Source organism: Chelonoidis abingdonii, chromosome 2 (assembly GCF_003597395.2).
Source record: "Chelonoidis abingdonii isolate Lonesome George chromosome 2, CheloAbing_2.0, whole genome shotgun sequence".
NCBI classification, from domain to species: Eukaryota; Metazoa; Chordata; order Testudines; family Testudinidae; genus Chelonoidis; species Chelonoidis abingdonii.
In genome coordinates, this window is record NC_133770.1 from 14003292 (window position 1) to 14028992 (window position 25701).

General features: G+C 43.7%; 1 protein-coding gene across 3 annotated transcripts in view; it reads left to right on the plus strand.

The window, feature by feature from the left end:
* OXSR1 (oxidative stress responsive kinase 1) overlaps nt 1-25701 on the plus strand; it is a 126104-nt gene that overhangs the window by 59955 nt on the left and 40448 nt on the right. For all 3 annotated transcript variants that reach the window (XM_032784041.2, XM_032784043.2, XM_075062177.1), the window contains 2 exons: nt 2163-2304; nt 23763-23818. In XM_032784041.2, coding sequence (XP_032639932.1) covers nt 2163-2304; nt 23763-23818 — 198 coding nt within the window. The remainder of the gene's footprint in view (nt 1-2162; nt 2305-23762; nt 23819-25701) is intronic.

A 25701-nucleotide genomic window follows, 5' to 3' on the forward strand; every position in this document is an offset into this window, starting at 1 on the left:
TAACTGGCACATTCTTGAAATTCATTATTAATCAAAATTCACATGACTAAGTCTTAATGTTTTTAATACATGCCAATTTTAACCGCTTCTGGGCTTTTCACTGTTCTTTAACAAGTTGAAACATGTTCTGTTTTCTTTAGTAATTTTAATCACAAGTTAGTCAGAATGAACTCTTTTATAACTAGCTAAACTGGTACCGAAATGTTCCTTATCTAAGTCTACTACTCAAAGATTTAAAATAGAAAACTTGTGGTCCTACGCTAATTCTTTCCAAAACCCATCACCATTGCTGACATTGTCTTGTTTTATACCTGTATCACTAAAGCTCCCTACAATTGTGTAAACAAGGTGTGACGAAGTTCCTCCTCAACCTTGGTGGGTCCTGTGCTTATTGGCAGATTTGCTCACCTCAGTGATCTCCCCCACAGTCTGGATCAACTCCTCCTGTGTCTGATCAGGAGTTGGGAGGTTTGGGGGGGAACCTGGGCCCGCCCTCTACTCTGGGTTCCAGCCCAGGGTCCTATGGATTTGCAGCTGTCTATAGTGCCTCTTGTAACAGCTGCATGACAGCTACAACTCCCTGGGCTACTTCCCCATGGCCTCCTCCAAACACCTTCTTTATCCTCACCACAGGACCTTCCTCCTGGTGTCTGATAACGCTTGTACTCCCTAGACCTCCAGCAGCACACCCTCTCACTCTCAGCTTCTTGTGCCTCTTGCTCCCAGCTTCTCGTGCCTCTTGCTCCCAGCTCCTCACCCGCACTTCCTCTCCTCTAGCCCCTCCCTATCAGACTGGAGAGAGCTCCTTTTAAAACCCGGGTGCCCTGATTAGCCTGCCTTAATTGGCTGCAGGTGTTCTAATCAGCCTGTCCGCCTTAATTGGTTCTAGCAAGTTCCTGACCACTCTAGTGCAGCCCCTGCTCTGGTCACTCAGGAAACAGAAAGCTACTCATCCAGTGACCAGTATATTTGCCCTCTACCAGATTCCTGCACCCCACTGGCCTGGGTCTGTCACAAAGGGTTAAACAATACAAAACCGGATTGGAGGTGCTCAACCCCCAAACTGAGCTGCTAAACACAGTTTAGCTCATGAAAATTGAGACAGGCTATACACCGTGCCTTGAAGGTCAGGCTTTCTGGCCAATGGGGGTAGTAAATACCAAATATATGGCCGTCCATTCCCCAGATGAAAATACAGAGAATATTGGCATAAACACATGAGCAGGTCACAATGTTGTATGAGAAGAGGCAGTCTCTGTGCAATTCAAAGAGCTGATTTGGTCTGTAAAATGTGGTTTGTCATCCAGGATCATGTAATTCACATCCCTTCTGGAAGAGGAGCTGTGTTAATGAATCTCAGGAGGGATTTAAACTCTATTCCAGTTCTGTACATAGTGAGGAAGTAATTTGTTACCAAAATTTTAAATTCATATATTCTCTCCATCTGTTGGAGATGCTCACCATTAAGTATTAGGAATAGGAATGCTATTAGGAATGCTAGCAACTGTGTACCAAATGTGTCTTTAGAAACTGGAAAATAAAATTCTACCAAATTTTAGTTTGTGCATAGTGGCAACTCCCTCCCCAATTCTTCATTTCCTCTCCCTGCTCTTAAGTTGAATCAGTGCCAAAACAGCTGCCTCCTCAGCATCTGTGCCCCAGTATCTGTATCAACTGGCAAACTATTCTTTTGTGATTTTAATTCCAAATTAGTCAGAATGAACTTTAACTCTTACTACTAGCTGACAGACTAGGTGCCCTTTAGGCTATAAGGCATTTACCTGGTATTGGACTTCTTGGCAAACTTTTCAGTCAAGCTAGAAGTATATGTTTTTGGGTGTTTACTATTGAGGATCTGTAAGACCTTCCCCACCACCTACCAGATTAAAATGGGGGGTTAAACACTTTCAGTAAAACCATGAAGAAAGTGCAAGTAAAAGTCCTTTCAGTGCATCCCGTTTGGAATGGAGAAGGTATCCTTTTATCTGGATTTTTATTTGGAAATAAAATGGATGTACTGACTTTAACCCTAACCCCTCCAACTATTTCCCAGGCTTCCTTGATTTACCCACAAGATGACTGTGTAGATGGCATTTAATCACATGGAATAATTCCTTCCAGTTTAAGCTAAAGAACAAGTTTGACTTTTGTCTTCTCTCTAGGCTCTGTTTTGGATATTATTAAACACATAGTGGCAAAAGGGGAACACAAGAATGGAGTCCTGGATGAACCTAGTATAGCCACAATCCTAAAGGAGGTGCTGGAGGGGCTGGACTACCTGCATAAAAATGGACAAATCCACAGGTACTTTTTTTTTGCTTTCCTGTAGTGCAAAGCTTTCCAAATACTGTAGAAGTACTTCTTGGCTTGCTCACACACAGTATCTGTGGAAAATGTTTCTTCTGAGCAAGGCTTAAACCAGTTGTAATGCTATATGTAGGGCTTGGCAGAAATGAGGGAATTGAAACAGTACAGTATGCCAAGGTAAAAGAACAATACTGAAAGGGGCTGCCATATACTTTGGCCTGAGGGGCAAGGCAAAAGAGTATAGTATATTTGAATTACATGCACAACGCTATGTTAAAAGAACATTATTAAGGTTACAAAGTCAAGCGCTCAAAAGTTAGGAAATCCCCTTGTGCATATGCATTTATGGTATGATGTAGTTTTTAATTAAAGGATCACATATTGACTTTTCCACAGGACTCTGCCTCATTCACTGCACAGGATGGACCTGCTGTGGGGATGAATCAGGGCTGTGTAGTAAAGGAGACTGTCTGTTGAACCCCTTCCTCACTTGTTAAAGAAGTTGAAAGGTGTGTAGTGAACAAGGCAGGGGATTGCAGGAGTAAGAAGGATGGTTAACTCAGTCAAATGCTGCCCTGGAGGATTGGATTCTGTCCTTGACTCTATCAGAGTTCCTGTTTTATGCTGGGCAAATCCAATTAAATCAAACGTTTTGCAGGTGGTCACAAAGTGTGTGTTCCTCATTTGCTGAGTATCCAACTTGAGACCCTGGGGTCTGGTTTACAGAAGTGCTGAGCACTCACAGCTGAAGTGAGTGGGAGTTGGGCTTGAATATATAAAGTGTAATATAATGCTAAGTACTCTGAAAAATCATGTGGTAGACATTTCAAATTGGGCACTTAAAATTAATGAATACCTTTGTCCCTAATCTTGCTGTGCCTGAGCTCCCCATTAGTCAACTGGGAATAATACCTACTCATCTCGCATGGGTTTTGTGGATCTGATTAATGAATGTTTGTGAATCGCTTGGATACTATAGTGTTAAGCACTATAGAGAAGACCATGAGGAAATTAATACTTCTGTCTTCAGAGCAGGGTTTGTATAATATGCAATGAACAAGACATGGGGCCACACACTGAACAATGAGATGAAAGCAAAATATTGAGTAGCTGTTCATTGAATGAGCACTGCCCATCCTCTGCACTGTTTAAGGCGGATCTTGTGGGGAAAAATAGTATGTGATCATGTAAATAAATAGTTTTGGCATTTCCTCATTTTTGAGTGCTTAATTTTGCATCCTTAATGTGGCTCTTAGTTCCTAGATTATTAAAAAAACAAACTGAGAAAACAAATTGTCATATAGCATCATATTGACACCCATGTGGGTCATCAGCTGCATATGAACTTTTAGATCCATTTCATGGACCTTTCCCATATGAGCTAATTGAATTCATGATAGCAGTGGTAGGTTGTCTTCCTCTGTGTGGACCAGCACGAGAGGAGGAGGAGATGCAATACTTTTCCAGTGGTTATCAGCAAATATCTGTGAAAGTGAGGCGTGGTGAGATTCGGGAATCTTGAGTTTCATTTTAAGCTCTGGAAGAGAGTGTTCTCTAGTGGTCACAGACTCTTCTGTCCACTTCCTCCAATTTTAACCCCTCTGCCCCATTCCCTCCTGTCATTTCCCCACCTCTGGCTTCTTGTCCCACTCCTTATGTGTCTAATCCCGTTCCCGTCTCCTTGCCCAGCCAGTCCTAGTTCCCCCTCCAGGCCCGCTGTCCAACTCCCAATCTTCTCCCCTGACACCCAGTCCCTGTCTCCTTGTCCATCCCATCCTAGTTCTCCCCTCCTGGCTCCTTGTCCAATCTCTCCCCACCTCCCCCAAGCTGGCTGTCATACACTGTCTTCCTCCCTGGACTCCTTGCCCCAATCTTTTTGCCCAGGCAGTCCCAGTTCCTCCACAGCCCCCCCCATAACCTTGTTGTAGGTCTCCCTCCTCTCCCCCGTTTCCCACACTGCCTCCTAGTCATATTTCACTCTTCCCCCCCATGTTCTCCCTCAGCTTCCAGTCCCAGGCTCCCCCTCTTCCCTCCCAGTCAGTTTTTCTCTGCTCTCCAGTCCCAGTCTCACCAGACTCCTTGTCCCAGTGTAATCCTTTCCCACTCTCCTGGCCCGGCCTTTGTCCCCTCTGCATTCAAGTCAGACTGCTTCCTCTTCTATGCTGCTTGGGGCTAGCATGGTGTCACTGAGAGTGTAAAGAGAGACAGGCTCCCTGCTCTCAATTCTGGTGTCTGGCCCGACCCTGGCCTGGAGCAGCAATTACAGGGAAAGTCATCCTGACCCTCTCGCCTTGGGCTGGAGCATGCTCAGTCATGCTGTGGGAATGGCACATGCACAGTTGGTAACATGTAGGAGCTTCAAGAAGATGGAACTTGCTCAATGCAGATGGAATCTTCATAGTTGTTAGCTGGTAGCAAGCTTTAGCACAATGGTTTTCAACCTGTGGTCCCCTGTAGGTCCACAGACTAAGATTTCCAAAGGGGTGCACACCTCCACTTGAAATTTTTTAGGGTTCTGCAAATCCAAAAAGGTTGAAAACCACTGGTCTAGCAAGTCTCTACTGTGCATGTACAAACTGACTTTCAGAGGTTTGTAGCTTGGCCGAATTAGGGCAGATATTCACAGGAGTAGCAAAAGGCACATACCTAACACTAAGGCCATCCCTTGCCGAATTTCACATCCTTGTTCCAGAGCACAGAGGTGCTAGAGAATTTCAAAGAAAAAGTCTCTAGAATTTATTATGGGCAAAATGGCATTTTTTCCCCTTAGACTCATTCTCAGAAGCAGCTGAACCATTTTGGCTAAAATTTTCCAAAACCTTCAGCCTGATGTAGCATGGAAAACTTCAACCCAAATGGTTAGTGTGACAGAGTTTTTTGAGCAACTGGAAACAGAGTCTGACAATAGGAAGTGAGGGGTATCCTTAATAGGTACTGCTGCTCCAGAACCAACTATAATAAAAGGCTAGTTGCATCCTTTACAGGACAACTTCATATCAGATAGTGTCTTGTACAAAAGATTCCAGAAAGTTTTAAAACTGGATAATTGTGTCCCTTCATCTAAGTGAAGGAGAAAACGAAACCCTGTTACCTTTGTAATGAGAATCCCATATTAACTCTCTTCTTCTTGATTATGCTGGGCTTAGCTTACTTTGGGAACAGAACAAGGAGGATGCTGGGTCAGTGTAGTCTGTAAGTAAAGAGAATGAAATTACTTTTAATTTCTATTTTCAGTATGTATTTAAGTTAACACTTCATTCCAGCCATGAGGTATCTGCTGGAGAACAATCTATATTGGGAAATGCATGGATTTGGGGAAGATACTGGTCTCCTGCTGCTTTGGTACACGCATACATATTACTCTTGTAATGCTGGGATAATGTCATTTCTACTACAGTTGAGTGACTAGTAGAACTGGTCAGAAAGTTAATTTTTCTCAGGAAAATATTTAAAATATTCAGGTTTTCCAAACTCTCCATGAAAACTTTGTGGCTTGATGAAAACCCAAAACTAAAAATGAGAGTTGAGATTTTGAAAGCTGTTTTTGATGTTTGAAAGTTTTTTGTCAAAAACTGAAAACATTTACCAACATTTTAGGTAAATAGCAAAAACGCTCTGCTGAGCATTTCAATAGATCTGTTTAGCTGGTGTTTTGAAGCTGGTAATTTTTCAGTATGATCTTTTTGACATGCACAACTAATGTTGTCACTGTCTTTATTTAAAATTAGGTTTTTTTGTAGGAATTACTTTTAATAGATTGATGAATTCTAAGGCCAGAAGGTACTGTTACGATCTAGTTCTAGTCTGACCTACAGTTTAACACATGTCATGGAACTTCCCCAAAACCATTCCTAGAACACATCTTTTAGAAAAGCATCCAATCTGGGTTTAAAAACGATCAGTGAGAGAGAATCCACCCTGGCCTTTGGTAAAATGTTCCAGCAGTTAATTACCTTCACCATTAAAAATATATGGCTTGTTTCTGAATTTGCCTAGTTTCAGCTTCCAGCCATCGGATCATCTTTATACCTTTCTCTGCTAGACTGAAGAGCACATTATTAAATATTTGTTCCCTGTGTAGATATTTATAGACTGCAGTCAAGTCACCCCTTAACCTTCTCTTTAGCTTAACAAATAGATTGAGCTCCTTGAGTCTGTCACTATAAGGCAGATTTTCTACTCCTTTAATCTTTCTTTTGTCTGTTCTCTGAACCTTCTCCAATTTAACGTCCTTGAATTATGGGTGCCAGAAATGGACACAGTATTCCAGCAGCAATTGTACCAGTCCCAAACAAAAATACTCTTCATTAAAAAAGAGGTGATGGTCTCTTCATTTGACTTGTAATGAAATTAATTATGGTAAAGATTCTTTGGGGCATTGCGTGGATTTTTAGTGCAATTGACAGAAAACTGATTTCCACAAAACATTTGGTACGTGGAGCCAAACGTGCTGTATCCATTTTGGATCCAGTTACACCACAAATACCATTGTACTTTTCTAATCAGTTAGGTCAGTGTCCCGAATTAAATACAGCAAACTTGGTTGCGCTGTGTCATTGCTGTATCTTTATGTCCACAACTATGAGTCACAAGTACCACACTCAGAATCTTGTTCGTGTCCGTGCATTCTGGGAAAATCTGGACAGCTATCTCATAATGCCGCTGCAAGAGAATACACACACTGAAAGTAGAGTGATACCAGCAGCATGTGGGGCAAAGCAGTCTGGAAAGTTCTACTGTAAAGCTGGGTGGAAGGATGACTGACCAATCCAACTACAAAGGCAAGGTTTTGGAGAGTGTCCCCTCTGCATTGTAAAGAAAGGATTTCATACTGGTTGCAGGAAAAAAGCAATGTGCCTGTGAGAAACAAAAGAACTAGCTCTGCCCCCCAATGAAATTGATAGACAGCAGGTTTAAAACAAACATAAGGAAATATTTCTTCACACAACACAGAGTCAACCTGTGGAACTCCTTGCCAGAGGATCTTGTTAAGGTCAAGATTATAACAGGGTTCAGGAGGATAGGTCCTTCAGTGGCTATTAGCCAGGGTGGGCAGGAGTGGTGTCCCTAGCCTGTTTACTAGAAGCTAGGAATGGGCAATATGGGATAGATCACTTGATTACCACCGGTTTTCTTCTTTTCCTCTGAAGTCCCTGGCATTGGCCACTGTTGGAAGACAGGATACTGGGCTTGATGGACCTTTGGTCTGACCCTTTATGGCCATTCATATGTTCTTATGAGGGGAAAAAAGGTTTGCAGCTGCAGTTCTGACAGGAAGTGTTTAATATAACTAACTTTGACTCACTTTTTGAGCAGACCAAAGATCTTCTGGTTCTGGAGGAAATCCATCTGGTGATCACTGACCATCTGAATGATGCCTGTAACATGGGGGTTTTGAGTGCAGGTATAAAGCAGGGTGAAATGGAGTCAGGGCTGTGGAGTACAAGCCTTATGTTAGCTACTTGTGCTCTTATTTTTTTTTAAATATCTAGCACAATGAAATGTTGGTTCAGTCAATTACACAAGTGTAGCTGGAACACTTGAGTCATATATCACACCTAGCAGAAAATTGTCTGAATATAATTAGTCACAGTACTGTGGAATAAATGTAAGTAGCACATCTGGCCAACCTTGACACCAGGTCATTGGCAGAGCCACCCTAAAGGATGACTGTGAGAACTCGTTACCTAATCAGAGGACAAACAGCTATTGCTGTAAAATCAGTGGAGACTGAATATATATATTCAGCTGATGTACTTTTTAAATAATGTGCCGCCTTAAAAGGGGACATTAAGTTACCACATGGCAAACTGGCTTAATGAAATTCTACTGCTGCTTTTCACTCCACACAAGCTTGTCATAGTTGCAGTATTGCTTCCAATTAAGCTTTGAGCAACCGTCTTTTCATTATCACTAGAGTGAGTCTGTTGCTGTTTTGGGTAGGTAGAAGTAGTTGGATAGTACTCTTTGGGGGAAGTTGGAAAGTCAGTCATCTCAGGAGGGCTTAAATGTTTCCTGAAATTCTTGCTTAACCTCCTTAGCGGGCAAAGTGAAGCACAAGCATCTCTGGTGAGAAGTTTCATATTTATCTTAGATTCCTGATTGTGAGAAGAATGCCCCAGGTTTAGGGTGCCAGCATGGAGCGTGGGAGACACAGTTTAAGTTGCCTGCTGTGCCATAGGCTCCATGTCGCTTTGTCTTGTTCTGTCTCAGTTCCCCGTGTATACCATGGGGATAATAGCATTGCCCTACCTCACTAGGCTGTTGAGAGGATAAATACATTAAAAATTGTGAGCTCAGATATACAGTAATGAGGGCCATATAAGTACCTAAAATGGAGCCAGGAACTACTACTTTGAAATCCTCCGCCTCTTCCTTAGTGAGTGGGTGGGTGGGTGTGTGTGTCTAGTAATACTCACAGTGTGCTAGGCAGAGTCCCTTGCCCACAGAGCTTACCATCTGAAAAGCAAAGGAAAAAGTGGTACATGTCAGTAAAGGTTGGCTGCACTTTAATGAGGTGCATTTTAAAAATGCAGCTTATCTCCAGTTGCTTCTCAACCTTAACATCACTAGTTTGTCAATTCCTTGTAGGTTTCAAATAGCAGAAGCCACACTTGCTGTTTGTCTCTTAAAGCAGGAGGCACAACCTCCAGTACCCCAGAGCCAGAAGCAGTCAGTCTTATGTTATACACTCATCTGTACTTGGCCATGTCTTACTGCATGCATCCATTGTTTGTCCTTACTTGACCTCCAGAGCCAGAAGTCAATCCTCCCTTCCTAGCACAGTGACCCCACTGACTATCTGAAACCCTAGGAATCTAGCCAGTGTCTAAAGTATTAAACACCTGAGAACTAGCCAGTGTGCCCAAGATTAAGGGCCAAATTTTGCAGCCATTGTGTGAGCAATCTGATGTCTGTGGGATTGCTTTCATGAGCAGGGCTTCAGGACTGCACCCGATGAAGTTTCCAGAGAAGTGAAACAAGCGAGACAAGCCCATTTTATGACTAAGGCGACAGGTTACTTCCAGATAATGCTGTAGATATTTTGCACCTCTCCTGATTTGGACTCTGATTCTTCTGTGTATATGATCAGGGATTATCAGAGGTCCGGGAGTTTGATGGATGACTCCATGCAATGTGTAACTAAAGCAAAAGTAACCAAAGAACTTTTGAAATTACTGAACTTGCAATGAATTAGTCAAAGTTAAGTTTAGTTCTTTTTCATGTGACACTTTTTGTGTCAACCTGACAAATGAATCATGCTGATTAACTCCTTCAAGGTCTGTCTTTCTCCCTATTTTAATTGAGCTTATTTTTCTGTTCATGATTAGCTGTTGTGTAACTGAAATTTCAACCCAGATGAAATGATAAATCACAGATACTCCGTATGTAAATTAAGACTTTTCAGGATCCGAGAATCACAGAATTCTGTAGTCAAATAATGTTTTCCAAATATGAAAAGGTTCAGTAAGTGACTAAAAATTTTATATATTGAAAATATTGGCCTTGCATTGAAAACAGGCAGCAGTACGTTTAGACATCCACTTGCTGGCTCATCTTTACCTGTAGAGGCAGCACTTGTGTTCTTTATTGAAGCTGCCTGTACACTGATGCAGGGCAGTCATTTGACTTGAAAATATTCTACCTCTTCAAAATTGTCAGTCTTGTAGGGGAGAGTGCCATGGTGTCCAACTGAATGTTGTGAAGAAGCACAGTTCTTGATGTTCATGCCCAAATGAGGTGGCTTGGTCTCCTGACTTGGGAGGGCGCAAGAGGCAAAATGCGGTGAAGGAAATCAAAGAGGTGGCTTAATAGGTGCTTGCCAGATGAATGGGAAAATGCAGAGTGGAGGTTGGGGGGGTGCACACGTGTGAAGGAGCTAAAGAGACAGTGTGAGGTTAACAATCCATTTTTTAACTTCCCTGCCCATATTACAACTAACTACAACGAAGTCACAGCTGAGAAATTTGGTTTGTGGCTGAGAATAGTAGTCAAAGATTGCACCTTTCTATGTGAATACAGCTGCAATAAATTGGACAAATACCTACTCTATTGCTGATTGCAGTAAACTGGCTCTGGTAGGGGTTTATGAAGGTGGCTCTGGAAGTGTATTGGCAGAACTGTGTATACCAGCTTCATTTCCTTGTAGCTGAGTAATGCATTGACAGGTCTGCTGGTAGGTGGTGCAGTAAAACAGGATTCCAGTATTCTTATAATTGCCGTGGAGACTGTTAAGTACTGTAGTTCATTATTTTAGTAACAATAATGTAACTTTTTTTTCCCCAGCACTACAAATTTGTTTTAGTGAGTGCATTTGAAAAAAGGCAAACCCAATGGGAACTGAATAGCTCAAGGGATTGGTAACATGATATGGAGCCTTTCATCTCTAATTGCCAGTTTGAAACCAGGCCAAGCTGGTAGTTGCTGAAAGCTGTTACTATTTTATGGCCATTCTGTGGCCTATGGGAAATGAGCTGGTATCCTGCCAAAACCCAGTACCCAATAGGAAAGTGCCTATACAGAAATCTACTGTGACTGGTGCACAGTCGGGCTCGACAGACAAGTGTCTGAAGGGGAATGGAAACTGAACTACCCTGCCACCCGTGAAGGCTGTTTTAGGTCTGGGGTGAGGCAGACCGATAAGCAACATTTGTTCTGTGGACAAACAGAGGTCGCTGGTAGTCAGTGTTATCAATATGGTCCCTTTCAAGGACTCTAAATTCACAGAAACCTGGATTAAGTCACTCTTCTCATGGGATTTAGTATTCGTCTTTTTCAGAAGAATGAGGGACAGCAGTAACTGCTAGTTAGCTCATTATAAGTCGCTCATTTCTGTTTTATTTGCAAACTTTATCCAAAGCTATGAGAATTTTTGTCTACAGCCTTAAGCAATCATTGTAGGGAAGAACAGATTCGAAGCATTTTTGATCTGTGGAAGCAATAAACTTGCTTCACAGCATGTCTAGCACAGTATCTGGCATAAGAGGGCACATGGCACTGTCGCATCTCTGTGTCTAAGAGCAGGAACCAAATTAGATCAAACTGTGGTGACCTAGCAAACTAGTGCTCGGTCCTGGTGGCTGAAACTTATATTTTATCATTTTGGAATTCATTTTAAAAAAGTACCTAACCTGCATCGTCTCTCAGACAAACGGCAAATATGAACCATAGGTAAACCTGAGACCATGACATTTGCCTGAGGCTGCAGACAGCCAGAAACAATAGTTCCTTTGAAGAGTGCCCTTATCCACGTCAAGGGAACTGATGATGGCTCTGAAGCCTGTTGATGATATTAATTGTCACTGCTGATAAAAGCGTGTAAGCGAGAGGGCTGATCGGATACCACTGTGTGTATGCAGTTTGTAAAACCTAGAAGATATATTCAGTATAAATCTCACTTTGGTACTTCAGGCTCTGACCACTTCCAGCACTGCTTACCTTTCCGTTGTGGTCCTTGACCTAAGTGTCAAGTGCTTCACCATTACTGTGAGTGCTGGCTTTATCAAAGCATTTTATTTGTATTTAGGAAATGAACTCCACACTATTTTTTTGTTCTTCGCTTCAGACCTTTGTCATGAGCCAGAGAGCGATGCTTGCAGGGAGATATGAAAGATTTTAATATTACTGATTCTCCTTTCCTTTGTTCTTTTTAGTCATACCTGGAAATTACTAGGAAATTTAAAAGCAAGAAAGCTTGTTTGAATTTCCTCCTCAGTACTTGGTAAATCAAGCTGCTTAGTAATGAATGGAGAAAAATCTATCATGAAATGCATGAAATAGTAACCAGGACAACTTTCAAACTTGCTGTGTGGGTTCAGCTCTGATTGATTGTGTCTTGGATTTCAGTGGTCTGTAGAGAGATTACTCAGTAACATATGAAGCTAGTGACATTTTCTAGCAATTCCTGAGTTGTTAGACTTATTTGGGGTTCAGAGACACTTTGAGTGGGTCATCTCCATCCTCTCCTTGCATCACAGCAACTGTTAATTATTGCAAGTGAAACACTAAACCACTTTTTTCAGTTTTAGAAATGGAAGGATCGTTCACTTCAAGAATGTCATCACTGCCTTATTTAAGGCACCTTCCGATTTGTCAACACTGTTACCCAATATAGATGCATCTTCCCACATCATTCTAGTCAATTAAGCAATCTTCATCTCATTTTTCATTTACCGTGCAGCATGTCTACAGTGATTAAACCATTTCAAAGACCATTTTAAGATGGATATTACCCAGATTTTCTCTCCTTAGTGTAACTTAGTTACTTAATTGGGGATCCCTTAAACCCAAAGTCAGTGAAGTTCCTGAATTATTCCGGGTTGATATTCCTTCCAGGCTCTCTACTTACTGGACTATAATGTTTCCAGGATGGGGAAAATGGTGTTCGTATTTTTATGCCATCTATCACAGAATTCCATTAATGCATGAGAAATAGACCACTTACTATATCAGTTTAGTAATATACACTTGAAATTTCACAAATCTGTAACAGAAATGGTTTTGGATAGAAGGTGTAAATATATAATAGGCCACATATCCTCTCTTCTATTAAAAACAGAAATCCTGTAAAGCTCTATACATAGGAGAGAGAGAACATTCAGCAGTCAGTGAGTCTCTGATTGTTGTACCAGAGGGAGAAATGTAACGTGCAGTGGAAACCTGGAAAGCAACACTGATTTAAGATCAGTGGCTCAAAGGATGACTGTTTCAATTTTAAAGATCCCTTTACATATGTAAACATCCAATTTAATTATAAATTAAGGGAACTTACTTCCCCTCTCACTACTTTGGCCTAGCCTGAGAGCTACTTCCAGCTTTTAGGGAAGGAGGTTGAGAACTGGGAAGAGCCACCTCCTGCTTCTGTCCCTCAATTTTCACAGATAAACAGACATATGAGTTAGGAATGTGTTTTAAATGAGCATATATGAGAATTGGAGCCCTGTAGTGTGTGTGTGTGTGTGTGTGTGTATATATATATATATATATCAGTATTGCCACATCAGCAAGTATATCTAGCTATTTACATAACCTAAATCTGACATTAGGTTTTGAAATGCAAACCAAGCTCAAACCTGGGATCTCTCATCCATTACTAGTGCCTGAGAGTGGGCACTGCAAAATTTGGCTCCCTAGAGGTAAGACGCAGACGTTGTGACTCCACAGTATGCCTTTTCATTGATTAATGTAACAGCTTGTAATAGCTGTTAAAGGAGCTTTGTGCTCGCCCTCTATTGCAATTGCTATAGAGGAAATGAGATCAGGAAGTCCAAGAATTCAGTGGATGAACACACAGGACAATTTCCCAGTCTATTTCTAGCCTCTGGACTCTGACATGGAAACTCAGCTTTCAGGAACACCTGGGCAGAAGCCCCCTGCTGGGTGGCAGGGAGAGTATGGGTCAAATTTTCATTTAAAATAGCCTGATTATTCCAGTAGGGTGTGATGGTGGAAGCATGTTTCCCTCTCCCCTTTCCCTCCGTTTCTCACCAAAAGTCAATTATAGATAAGGCTATGTTTTAGTCACTGGTATTTTTAGTAAGAGTCATGGACAGGTCATGGCCCATAAACAAAAGTTCACGGCCCGTGACTTGTACTATATACCCCTGAGTAAAACGTGGCGCAGGGGCGGGGGCAAGGGGATTGGCAGGCTCCCTACCTGGCTCCCGGAAGCAACCGGCATGTCCCTGCGGCTCCCAGGCGAAGGCGCAGCCAGGAAGTCTCTGCACACTGCCTCTGCCCTGAGTACCTGCTCTGCAGCTGCTATTGGCCAGGAACCATGGCAAGTGGGAGCTGTGGGGACAGTGCGTGCAAGTAAAGGCTGTGCGCAGAGCTGCCTGGCCACACCTCTAGAAACCAAGGTAGGGACATGTTGCCACTTCCAGGGAGCCCCCTTGTCCTCCCACCCCGAGGTAAGCACTGCTCAGAACCTTCACCCCCTCCCGCACCCCAACTCCCTACCTCAGCTCTGAGCCCCCTCCAACACCCAAATTCCTGCTGCTGCTGGGAAGGAGGAAGGGGCATGTTGGCTTGACTGCTCCAGCAGCAGTCAGTGTGGCTGGCCTGGGCGCCACCCAAGCTGCTCAGGGAGCCCCGGGTCAGCTGCACCAGCCACTGCAGAAGTCACAGAGGTCCTGGAAAGTCACAGAATCCGTGACTTCCATGACAGACTCACAGACTTAATTATAGATATTCTGTGCTTGCACTGCACACCACTTTTCACACTAATCTGTTATGCTTCACAATATCTCTGTGAGGTAATTTACCCTGTTTTATAGCTGGAGCACCAAGGGTTTGTGACTTCCCCAAGGTCATACAGCTACACGGTCTTGGAGCTGAGAATAGAAACCATGCCTCTGGGCTCCCAGTCCCTTGCATTAGCCACTAGCTAGTGGTGGCATGGAAGAAAAATAAACTTTTAAAAGTGAGTAGTAGTAATCTGTAGAAAACAGCAGGAATTGTAACAAGATCCTGAACCGTAAAATTGCAACCTATCTATTGCCCCCTTCTATTCTAGAATTCCTGATGCAGACACTACTAGATCATTTGGTGCATCGCCTTCTGTGTCTGACAGACACAGCAGCATTCACAGGGTGAATTATTATAATACAATTTTTGTAACTTTTTTTACTACATGAGCAATTCAGTGTGTCTTATAGCTACTCAAATAATCCTGAGATGGTGCAGTCTGGCTTTGGGGGCATATTTTAATCGGGCTAGAACTGATTTGTTTGGTTCTCTTTCCCTTCTCTAAGTAGAAGTTTGTGACTAGAGATCCTTGTTAGGTGTAAGACGTGTTGGGGCTGTTGGTACTTGATTTTGTACAAAGTATCAGGAGCTGCTTTCCATTTTATTTTTTCAAATTTCCATAACCTCTGCCTATTCTATAGCCTAAGGATAGATGGAAAAGTCTCTTGTGCTGGAACTCTGTACTTAAAACATTTTAATAACGTCAACTATGGCATTGACCTCACTCTCAGTACGGTATGAGAATAGACAATTGTACAACACAGCATGGATCCACTGAAAGAAGTGATACATTTCAGCTAAAATAAGCCATGGTATCATATTAATATCTTGTATGTCCTCTATTGGGATTAAAACCTGCCTTTGCAGGGAAGATGGGCTTGATTATTTCTTGATAGGTTTCATCTATCTCTACCTATTGTGGTCTGTGGAGATAGGGAGACAAGCGTTTGCCAAGAAGACATGCATTTGATTGGCTTGTATAACTTGTCATGTTGCAAATGAAGAATTCTTTCCCTGTAGGTTTTCTGTTACATGACTGTATGTTTATAACACACTTTCTGTAGTGTTCGGGTGCTTGCACATGTCGATTCCGCTGTAGGTGTGTGTGCACCCCGAGCACAGTTGCCAGAAATTTTTCCCTCGGTGATACACATTGGGATATTTCTGGCGCCCCCTGGTGCTGTGACCTCGTGGTGCTGGTATTAGGGGCCTAGCCGACCCTGTGCCTCCTCATTCCTTCTTACCACCTATGACAGTTGCTGGAACAGCTTTCCTTGCTGCGGCAAGCTGTTCCCAGTGGTCTTTGTTCTTTATTTCTTCATATTGTGTATAGTGAGAGTGTAAACAGTCGTTAGTTCAGCTAGTGCTTCTCTGTCAGCAGAGTTTTGTCTGTTTCCTGTGCCTTTGAGCGACCTGCATTTTTTGTTGCCTGAGGTGCTTGGGTGAGGCTCATGTTGGGCATCGCTTTTCTGTAGAGCTGCTGCTTAGCCAGTCGGTCCCATCCTGTAATGGTGCATGGGATTCTTCCTTCCTAAGTGCAGGACTCTGCACTTGTCCTTTGTTGAACCTCATCAGATTTCTTTTGGCCCAATCCTCCAATTTGTCTAGGTCACTCTGGACCCTATCCCTGTCCCCCAGCGTATCTTCCTCTCCCCCTAGCTTAGTGTTATCTCAAACTTGCTGAGGGTGCAATTCATCCCATTGTCCAGATCATTAATAAAAGATGTTGAACAAAACCAGCCCCAGAACCGACCCCTGGGGCACTCCGCTTGATACCGGCTGCCAACTAGACATTGAGCTGTTGAACCTGACAGTCTAGCAAGCTTTCTATCCACCTTATAGTCTATTCATCCAATCCATACTACTTTAACTTACTGGCATAGAGCACCATTTTAATAGACATCTTAACAAGCACCTATGAGAACTTAAGGAATTCAAGAAATGGAAGGATTTTTCTACTGATATTTTTACTAGATGCATTCTAAATGCCTGCCTTAACTCTCTTGATGTCCCAGTATTATTCAGCAACATATCCTGGCAAAGGTGGGGCAATGTAGCATTCTCTAAGTCTGCATGGAGCTTGTTACCCAGTTGTTTCTGTATAAATGGAAACATAACTGGTTTCTAAATAACACACTGCATGACAGTTAACGTTTCTCCCTTAGCTGACTCTGCTTCATAAATGTCAACCAAGTTTTATCTCTAGTACTTGATACATGAAATTCCACGTAGTGGGTCAGCCAGCTATGATGCAGTGTAGGCATAAGGTACAAACCCTTTCATAATTCACCATTGCACAGGCCAGTGGTGGACCAATCTTACCTTGAAAACTACTGTCATGTACAGTGCTGGATTCTTAGTAAATTGAAAGAACCATTGAGTACCAGTTCTTCCTGTGTTAGGTGGTCCAGCCACATGGAGCCATGCATGTCATTCTGTTTCTCCCAAACACAACTCTCCCTTTCTCTCCCCTACCCCAACACCATTTTAAGTTGCAAGTTGTTTTAAAGCAATATGTCTTGGAGGAGACACAGGGGCAGCCAGAAGGAAATGGCTTGGAGAACTTGCTGTAGGAAGTGACTTATTCTGCTACTTATCCAGAGGGCTTCACTGAGCAACCGTTGCACATGGGTAAGTGCCAGGAGGGATTCTTGGAACTGGTTTTGCGTATATCTAGCACATATTTCTTGCTGAACAAAGGCCTTATCTGTAGCTAGCGAACTGGTGGCATTTGCAGTCCAGCCTTTAGCACCTTCTAAACTTTCCCAGCTACAGCTGCTGTTAAGGACAGAATCCTGGCGGAATCCATCCTCATATGCACCAAGACGGCTTGCCTGTGACAGAATTCAGGAAAGGCTTCATTTCTTACTGCTTTAAAAACAGAGAAGAGGAAACAACTCTCTCAAATGCTAATTGTTCTGCGATTTTAAATGATGTCCTCTTACTGCAATATTACAAGAAGCGATTGGGGGAGGAAATGATAGTTATATTTTTAACATGGTTTTTAACCCATTATTGTACCCCCCCCCCCCCCCAAAAAACAAATATCAGTGCACTTTTATTTTGCAGAGACTTGTTCATTTTGTATATAATTGGAGTTTACGTAATGAGTCAGTTTATTAAGACTATATATTTTTTATTTCATTGTTGTATTTGCTTTTTTTTCCCCCCCCCCCCCCCCAAAAAAAAAAGTGCTGTGATACTCTTCGCAATTAATGGAAGTGTATAAATGTAGGTTTGTAAAATGAGACCTTAAAGTCTGTAGCATATAGAAGCTGATCTGTTTGCATGATAGTGCTTTCTTGACCACGTTGTGTGGAGATTTAATTATAGGAAAAAGTGCGTAAGTAATGCTCATCTTCACTATGAAAACTGGTTTCCTTTTTGATGATAGGTGTGTGTGTGTGTGTATGCGTGCGCACACACACAAACTTAGGTCTTTGACCTGGGTGAAATGAGTTGATGGTCTGTCTAGCTTGCAGTGGACAGTTGTCCTACTTATAAATGACCCCGTTTATTGTTTTTAGTTTTGTTGTAGTTGTGTTGGTCCTAGGATATTAGAGGGACAACGTGGGTGAAGTAGTCTTTTATTGGACTAACTTCTGTTGGTGAAAGAGAGGAGTTTTCAAGGTGAGGTGTTCTATTAATATGCATTAACTATTTATGCTAAATAAGCTGTTCCACCTTGTGTTTAGCTGCGACACTTAATACCTTTTCCAGATCTGAAGAAGAGCTCTGTATAGTTCAAAAGCTTGTCTCTCTCACCAGCAGAATTTGGTTCCAATAAAAGATATTACCTCACCCAGCTTGTGTCTCTAGTCCCTTGTTAGAGAGAGAGGGTAGGTGAGAGGTAAGAAACCACTCAAGGTGAAGTGGCCGGTCAACATCTCTCCCGTCATAGGGGGGAAGGGAAGTGTGTGTGTAGAAGGTGGGGGGGACACAGCTAGGGGTGGGTTGTTAGAGGGTTATAGATTGTTGTAATAAGCCATAAATCCAGTGTGTCTACTCGATCCATGATTTTAGTTTCTAGCAAAGTAATAAATTTGTTTATGCTAAACAATCTGTTCCACCTTGTACTTAGCTGTGACACTAAGGCCTTGGCTCACTTGCAGGTGTGCAGCGCTGGAAGTTACAACTGTCTTCGTACAACTGTGTAGGAAAAGCGCTGCAGTGTGGCCACACTGACAGCTACCAGCGCTGCAGTGTGGCCACATTTGCAGCATTTGCAGCACTGTTGGGAGTGGTGCATTATGGGCAGCTATCCCACTGAGCATGTGATCCCATTTTGGCGCCGTGGGTTGTGGGAAGGGGGCGGAGGGTGCAGGTCATTCTACTTCCTGTCCCAACGCGCCGTGATGCATCACTTCACATCCCAGTAATCCCTGTTTTTCCGTCCACGTTTGGCGCCATCTCGACTCTCTCAACGGTTTCTGTGCAGTGCGATTTCTGTGGGAAATGGAGCCCGAACTGCTGAGGAGTATGCTGATAAGTCTCGCCAGCACATCACGTTTGACAGTTGAGCTATTCCTTGTGATCCAAAGTGATGAGGAGTCTGACGATGATAGCAAGTCGCCTGACACGTACGACATGAAATTGCTGCTGGCATTCACGGAACTGCTCAGCACCGTGGAATGCCGTTTTTGGGCTCGGGAAACAAACACTGAGTGGTGGGATCGCATTGTCACGGAAGTCTGGGATGACGAGCAGTGTCTGCAGAACTTTTGGATGAGAAAAGCGACTTTCATGGGACTGTGTGAGGAGCTCGCCCCCAACCTGCAGAGCACGGACATGAGATTGAGAGCTGCCCTGCCGGTGGAGAAGCGGGTGGCTATTGCAGTCTGGAAGCTGGCAAGTCCAGACAGCTACCGATCAGTCGGGAACCAGTTTGGAGTAGGAAAGTTGACTTTTGGGATCGTTTTGATGCAAGTTTGCAGGGCCGTTAATCGCATCCTGCTAAGAACTGTGACTCTGGGGAACACGCAGGACACTGTGGATGGCTTTGCACAAATGGGTTTCCCTAACTGTGGAGGGGCGATAGATGGGACGCATATTCCTATTCTGGCATGACCCCACCTAGCATCCGAGTACGTTAATCAGAGGGGGTATTTCTCTATGGTTCTCCAGACGCTTGTGGATCACCGTGGACGTTTCATTGACATTAACACAGGCTGGCCTGGAAGGGTGCATGATGCACGCATCTTTCGGAACACTGGCCTGTTTAGGAAGCTACAGGCAGGAACGTTTTTCCCAGACCGGAAGATCGCAGTAGGGGACATTGAAAGGCCCATTGTGATCCTTGGAGACCCCACTTACCCGTTAATGCCTTGGCTCATGAAACCATATACAGGGAAGCTTGACAGGAGCAAGGAACGGTTCAACTACAGGCTGAGCCGGTGCCGAGTGACTGTGGAGTGTGCTTTTGGCTGTTTAAAAGGGTGCTGGAGATCTCTGTATGGGAAGCTAGACTTGGTGGAAAGCAGCATCCCTGCGGTTATATCTGCGTGCTGTACCCTCCATAATATTTGTGAAGGGAAGGGTGAAAGATTCAGTCATGCATGGACCTCTGAGGTTCAATGCCTGGAGGCTGAATTTGCACAGCCAGAGAGCAGGGCTACTAGAGAGGCCTAGCACAGGGCTTCAAGGATTAGGGATGCCTTGAGGGAGGAATTTGAGGCTGAAAACCAACAGTAATGTTTGGTGCCTTGCACGGGAGTGAAGTGCAGTGGTTACAATGTTAGTAGGAATCTGTTTTTCCTAAGCTGATTTGCAGTGCCTGTTTCTTTCCTGGGCTAAGGTATCTTTGACTTTCTGCAATAATAAAGACTGTTTTCAAAGCCAAGAATTCATTTATTGAAAAGAAAATAACTTTATTGACAGACACACAACGTTTTGGGAACCTAAAAGGGCAGGGGGGTGGGGTGGTGAACTGTACAGTCACAGGTTTGAATATGTCCTGTCTGGAGTGCTGTGCAATGACTGCTGCACTTCAGGATGCCTATACTGCATGGTGATGGGGGTTGAGTGCAGAGGGTAAGGGTCGTAGTTCTCAGGGCTGGTTGGTGAATGTACAGGTGTTGGAGGCAGCTGGTGGTGGTGGTAAGAACCTGGATGCTGGGGAAGCGGGTTTTGAGTTGACATCAGGGCACAAGTGAAAGAGCTTTGGCATGGGGGGCGTTGGCACGGTAGTGCTCTGCCTGAATGTCTACGAGCGCCTGGATAGAGTCCGCTTGCCGCACCAGGGTGCTTTTCAGCTGCTTTGTGCTTTTCTTCCTGGCCACTGCGTTTTTCTGGCAGATCCTGCTTTCCTTTTCCCTCCAGTCCTGCAGTTTTTAATTCTCTCTGGCAGAGTGATCCATAACTGCTTGCAGCAGGTCGTCTTTGCTTTTTCGTGGCTTCTTCCGGAGGTTTTGGAGTCTTTCAGCTGTTGATAATACAGGCATCTGAGAAGTCAAGGTTGCTTGTAGAAAGGCAAAAAAGGCAACAGTTAACAGAGGCAGCATTGTTTATATCTCAGACAGTTTATATCTCAGACAGTTATTCCCACACAGTGAAGGAGTTTACCGTCTTCACAATAGCATAATTTTCCCATGTCAAAGAGAGCGCACATAACCCAAAGGAGCCCTGAAATGGTGAGTAAGGGGGACTGATTGATTGCTTCTTGGCTGTACTGGGGTTTTTGTGCATTGGGGAAAGCAAACAGCTGCAGGGAGCACCTACGCTGAACAGTCTCCCAACATTTTCAACAGGAGTTGATCCTGCAAGAAATCTCGCTACTGCAGGTCACCAGGGAAGAGCGGGAGGGTCTTCTACAGCAATGCGGATTCCACCCTGGTCCCTATGCAGCTTGCCTGTATGCAGCAATGGTCCCCCCACCCCTCGCGGCACAGTGGCATGGACGCGTTAGCCTGACTGGGACAAGGACCACAGTGGCTCTCCCAATAAACTTGTGCAAGCGCATTGCCCATGCTCTGGCTGAAACTTTTGAAGAGATTACCGATGCCGATTACCGCGACGTGATAGACCACATCAATGGGCTATTCCGCATCTAGGCATGAATGCATTTAGCTGTAACCCTCCCTCTTCTCCCGAAAGATTTCCATCCTGAAAATAGAAGCCGCTTACCGGGAACCCGCTCCTCTGCTTGTCCTTCACCAAGTACCAGCTGCTGCGACTGGCTACCTTCCTCCTGGCTTGAGAAGAGCTCCTGGCTGCATGCTTCCTGGGATTCCGGGGTGTCTCCCCCCATCCCAGTACCCTCACTCTTGGTTCCCCCCCCCGCTGCCGCCTCCTCTGCTCCCCCCCCCGCTTTGAAGTGTCCATCGTGGTCGTCAGTTTGGCAGTGGGGTCAGCCCCCCAAGTATTGCGTCCAGCTCTCTGTAAAAACAGCAGGTCATGGGGGCAGCACCAGAGCGGCGGTTTCCCTCACGGGCTTTGCAATTAGCACTCCACAGCTTCTTCACTTTAACCCTGCACTACAGCGCATCCCGGTCATGGCCCCTTTCCATCATATCCCTTGATATCTGCCCATAGGTATCGTAATTCCTATGGCTGGAGCGCAGCTGCGACTGCACAGCTTCCTCCCCCCAAACACTGATGAGGTCTAGCAGCTCGCCATTGCTCCAAGCTGGGGCGCGTGGAGGCATGGTCAGCTGGAAAGATTCACTGATTGCACTCCACACCTGCTGAGCAAACAGGAAGGGGATTTTTAAAATTCCTGGGAAATTTAAAAGGCGAGTCACCTGAGACCAGGGCAATAGAGTTTGAACTGATGAGCAGAGTGGTTGAACAGGCATTCTGGGATACTTCCAAATACCTCTGGAGGCCAATAACAGCGCTTTTGGTGGCCACACTGGCAGAGCAGTGCTGCATCACCAGCGCTGCAGTCGTTACTCCCCAGGCAGAGGTAGAGTACAGCCAGCGCTGTATCCAGGGAGCTACAGAGCTGGATGTGCCTTGCAAGTGTGGACAGTGTGTTAGTTGCAGCGCTGTAAAGCCACCACCAGCGCTGCAACTCTCCAGTGTAGCCAAGCCCCGAGTACCTTTCCCAGACCCAACAAGATCTCTGCATAGCTTGAAAACCTCTCTCTCTCTCACCAGCAGAAAGTGGTCCAGTAAAATATTACTTCACCCACTGTGTCTCTCTAATATCTTGAGACCAACACAGCTGCACCACCAATGCACATAGCCCCCTTCTTGGCAGTCTCAGCAGACACACTGAGAATTGAATAAGCCACAGAGAGAACCCATCCACGTCTGGGTTTAATCACATAGTGGCAAATCTTTGTACTGCTGCAGCCTTGTGATGTCCCTGCTCTGTAACTAGAACACTTGATTATCTCAGCCTGTCCATTCAGCATCCTTAACAAGTAATTAATTCACTTCCCAAAGACCTTTTTCAACAAGTCACACTTACATGCTATAATATTACAACTTTTCTAGTATTCAGTGTACATCAGTGATAGGCAACTAAGTGGGGCTTTTTCACAAACATATTTCAGGCTTGTAATATATGGGAAGGTATTGTATTACTGTATTGAGGATGTACAGTAAACACTGGCGGTATACTACCTTCATAGAAATAAGATTTATTTTTTGTCACTGATACTGCACAATGCAGCAGTTTCTAAATAACTTATGTGAATCCCATTAAGTTATCAAATTGGCTTAACATGCAGAATAGTAATTAATATTAATATATTAGTGCTCCCATGTATATGCCTTTAAGTTCTTAGATTAAGGCAGATTGGAATCTGGTCACTCTCTACTTAGCTCTTGCACTACTGATGCAAATACATGTCATCTCAATATGGCCACAGCTAGAAAACATTCACAATTGGCAGGATGTTAAATAGTTATTTAAATAGTTTTCAAAATGATGCTGTCAACTCCAATTTACTGTTACTAAAAGTATATTTAGAATCCCTATCCCTGGGCAGTTTTTGTCTAATTTTGTTCTGATATGTGCTTCTGGAGTTCAGCCCTGGAACAAACTGATCTTCACCTGAGCTGCTGCCACTTTCAGAACTTCTCCAGAAGAATAAGAGGAGCTGCTTCTGAGGAAGTCATGAAGCAGAAAGAGACTTTCAGAGCCCTAATACATCCCCTCACCCAGCCAAATCCACATTCCAATCCTGTGTCATGTGTGGGCAAAATAGTTTGTAGTATCTTTGCTTAATAAGTAATACTTATTGTTGCTTTATTCTCTGCAGGGATGTGAAAGCAGGGAACATTCTTCTTGGAGAAGATGGCTCAGTACAGATTGCAGGTAACTTCCTTATCAACCTGAAGTAAAGAGACAATACTGCATTGCTTCATGTTTGGCCAAAGTGGCTTTCAGTGGCACATAGAAACCCTGTTAAAAAATGCCACACTATCAGATGGATCCATATTTCAAACAAGATTTCTAGGAGCAGTTTTTCTTTTGGCATATTTTTCTCACTATTTTGATATTTTAAGATTATTGTGCTGGAAATGGTTTCTGTCAACGTGAATAAATTATTTCAGCATAAACCAAAAGCCACTCCTTTAAATCAATTGCTTGGACAATATAATTTTTTTAAACTAAGCAGCAGAGCTAGTCAAAACCATAAAACAGTAGCTTCACAGGATTGAAGAGTACGTTGCATAAAGTACACAGGGTACTGATGTGTAACATCCTGCTGGAAAGTGGGTAGAATTGTTTGAAGTAAATTGCTGATGCCCATATTCTTCATGGGGAAAGTGTAGGTCCTCCACTTAGCAGGACAAGAGAACTAATAACAGATAACATCAAAAAGACTGAGGTATTTAATGCCTGTTTTGCTTCATTCTTCACTAAAAAGGTAAGTTGTGACCAGATACTTAACAAAATGAATGTTAACAAGGGGGAAGGAATGGAAGCCCAAATAGAGAGAGAATGGTTAAAAAAAATATTTAGATAAAGTAGATTTGTTCAAATTATTCAGTCAGGATCAGGGCTCCAGTGTGCTTTCCACATAAGCAGTCTTAGTGATAATTCCTGACTCAAAGAGTTGACAGATCAGATTGAGACAAGATGCAAAAGGAGGGAAGCATGAAGATGAGGGTAACAAAAAGTAGATGTTCCTGATGGTTCAGAGGGTTTTTTGGGTGCGTAAGTGGGAATAGGGATTAATTTAAAAATAATTAAGGTCAATATCCCCCAGGGAGACTGTATTATTTTAGTATCAGAGGGGAACTGTGTTAGTCTGGATCTGTAAAAGCAGCAGAGTGTCCTGTGGCACCTTATAGACTAACAAATGTATTGGAGCAGGCTGAGGTTGGACCAGTCTACACGGGAGGTCCACTTCCTAGACACCATGGTGCAAATAAGTGATTGTCATGTTAACACCACCCTATACCGAAAACCCACCGACTGCTATGCCTACCTTCATGCCTCCAGCTTCCATCCTGGACACACCACACGATCCATTGTCTACAGCCAAGCACTGAGGTACAACCGCATCTGCTCCAACCCCTCAGATAGAGACTGAGACCAACACCTACAAAATCTTCACCAAGCATTGTCAAAACTACAATACCCGCACGAGGAAATAAGGAAACAGATCAACAGAGCCAGACTTGTACCCAGAAGCCTCCTATAGCAAGACAAGCTCAGGAAGAAACCAACAGAACTCCACTGGCCATCACATATAGTCCCGAGCTAAAACCCTTCCAATGCATCATCAGGGATCTACAACCCATCCTGGACAATGATCCCACACTTTCACAGACCTTAGGTGGCAGGCTAGTCCTTGTCCACAGACAACCTGTCAACCTGAAGCATATTCTCAGCAGCAACTACACACCGCACCATGGTAACTCTAACTCAGGAACCAATCCATGCAACAAACCTTGATGCCTACTCTGCCCACATATCTACACAAGCGACACCGTCACAGGACCTAACCAGATCAGCCACAATATCACTGGTTCATTCACCTGCACGGCCACCAATGTAATATACACCATCATATGCCAGCAATGCCCCTCTGCTATGTACATCGGCCAAACTGGACAGTCCCTACGGAAAAGGATAAAAGGACACAAATCAAATATTAGGAATGGCAGTATACAAAAACCTGTAGGAGAACACTTCACTTCAGTCTCCCTGGCCACACAATAGCAGATTTAAAGGTAGCCATCCTGCAG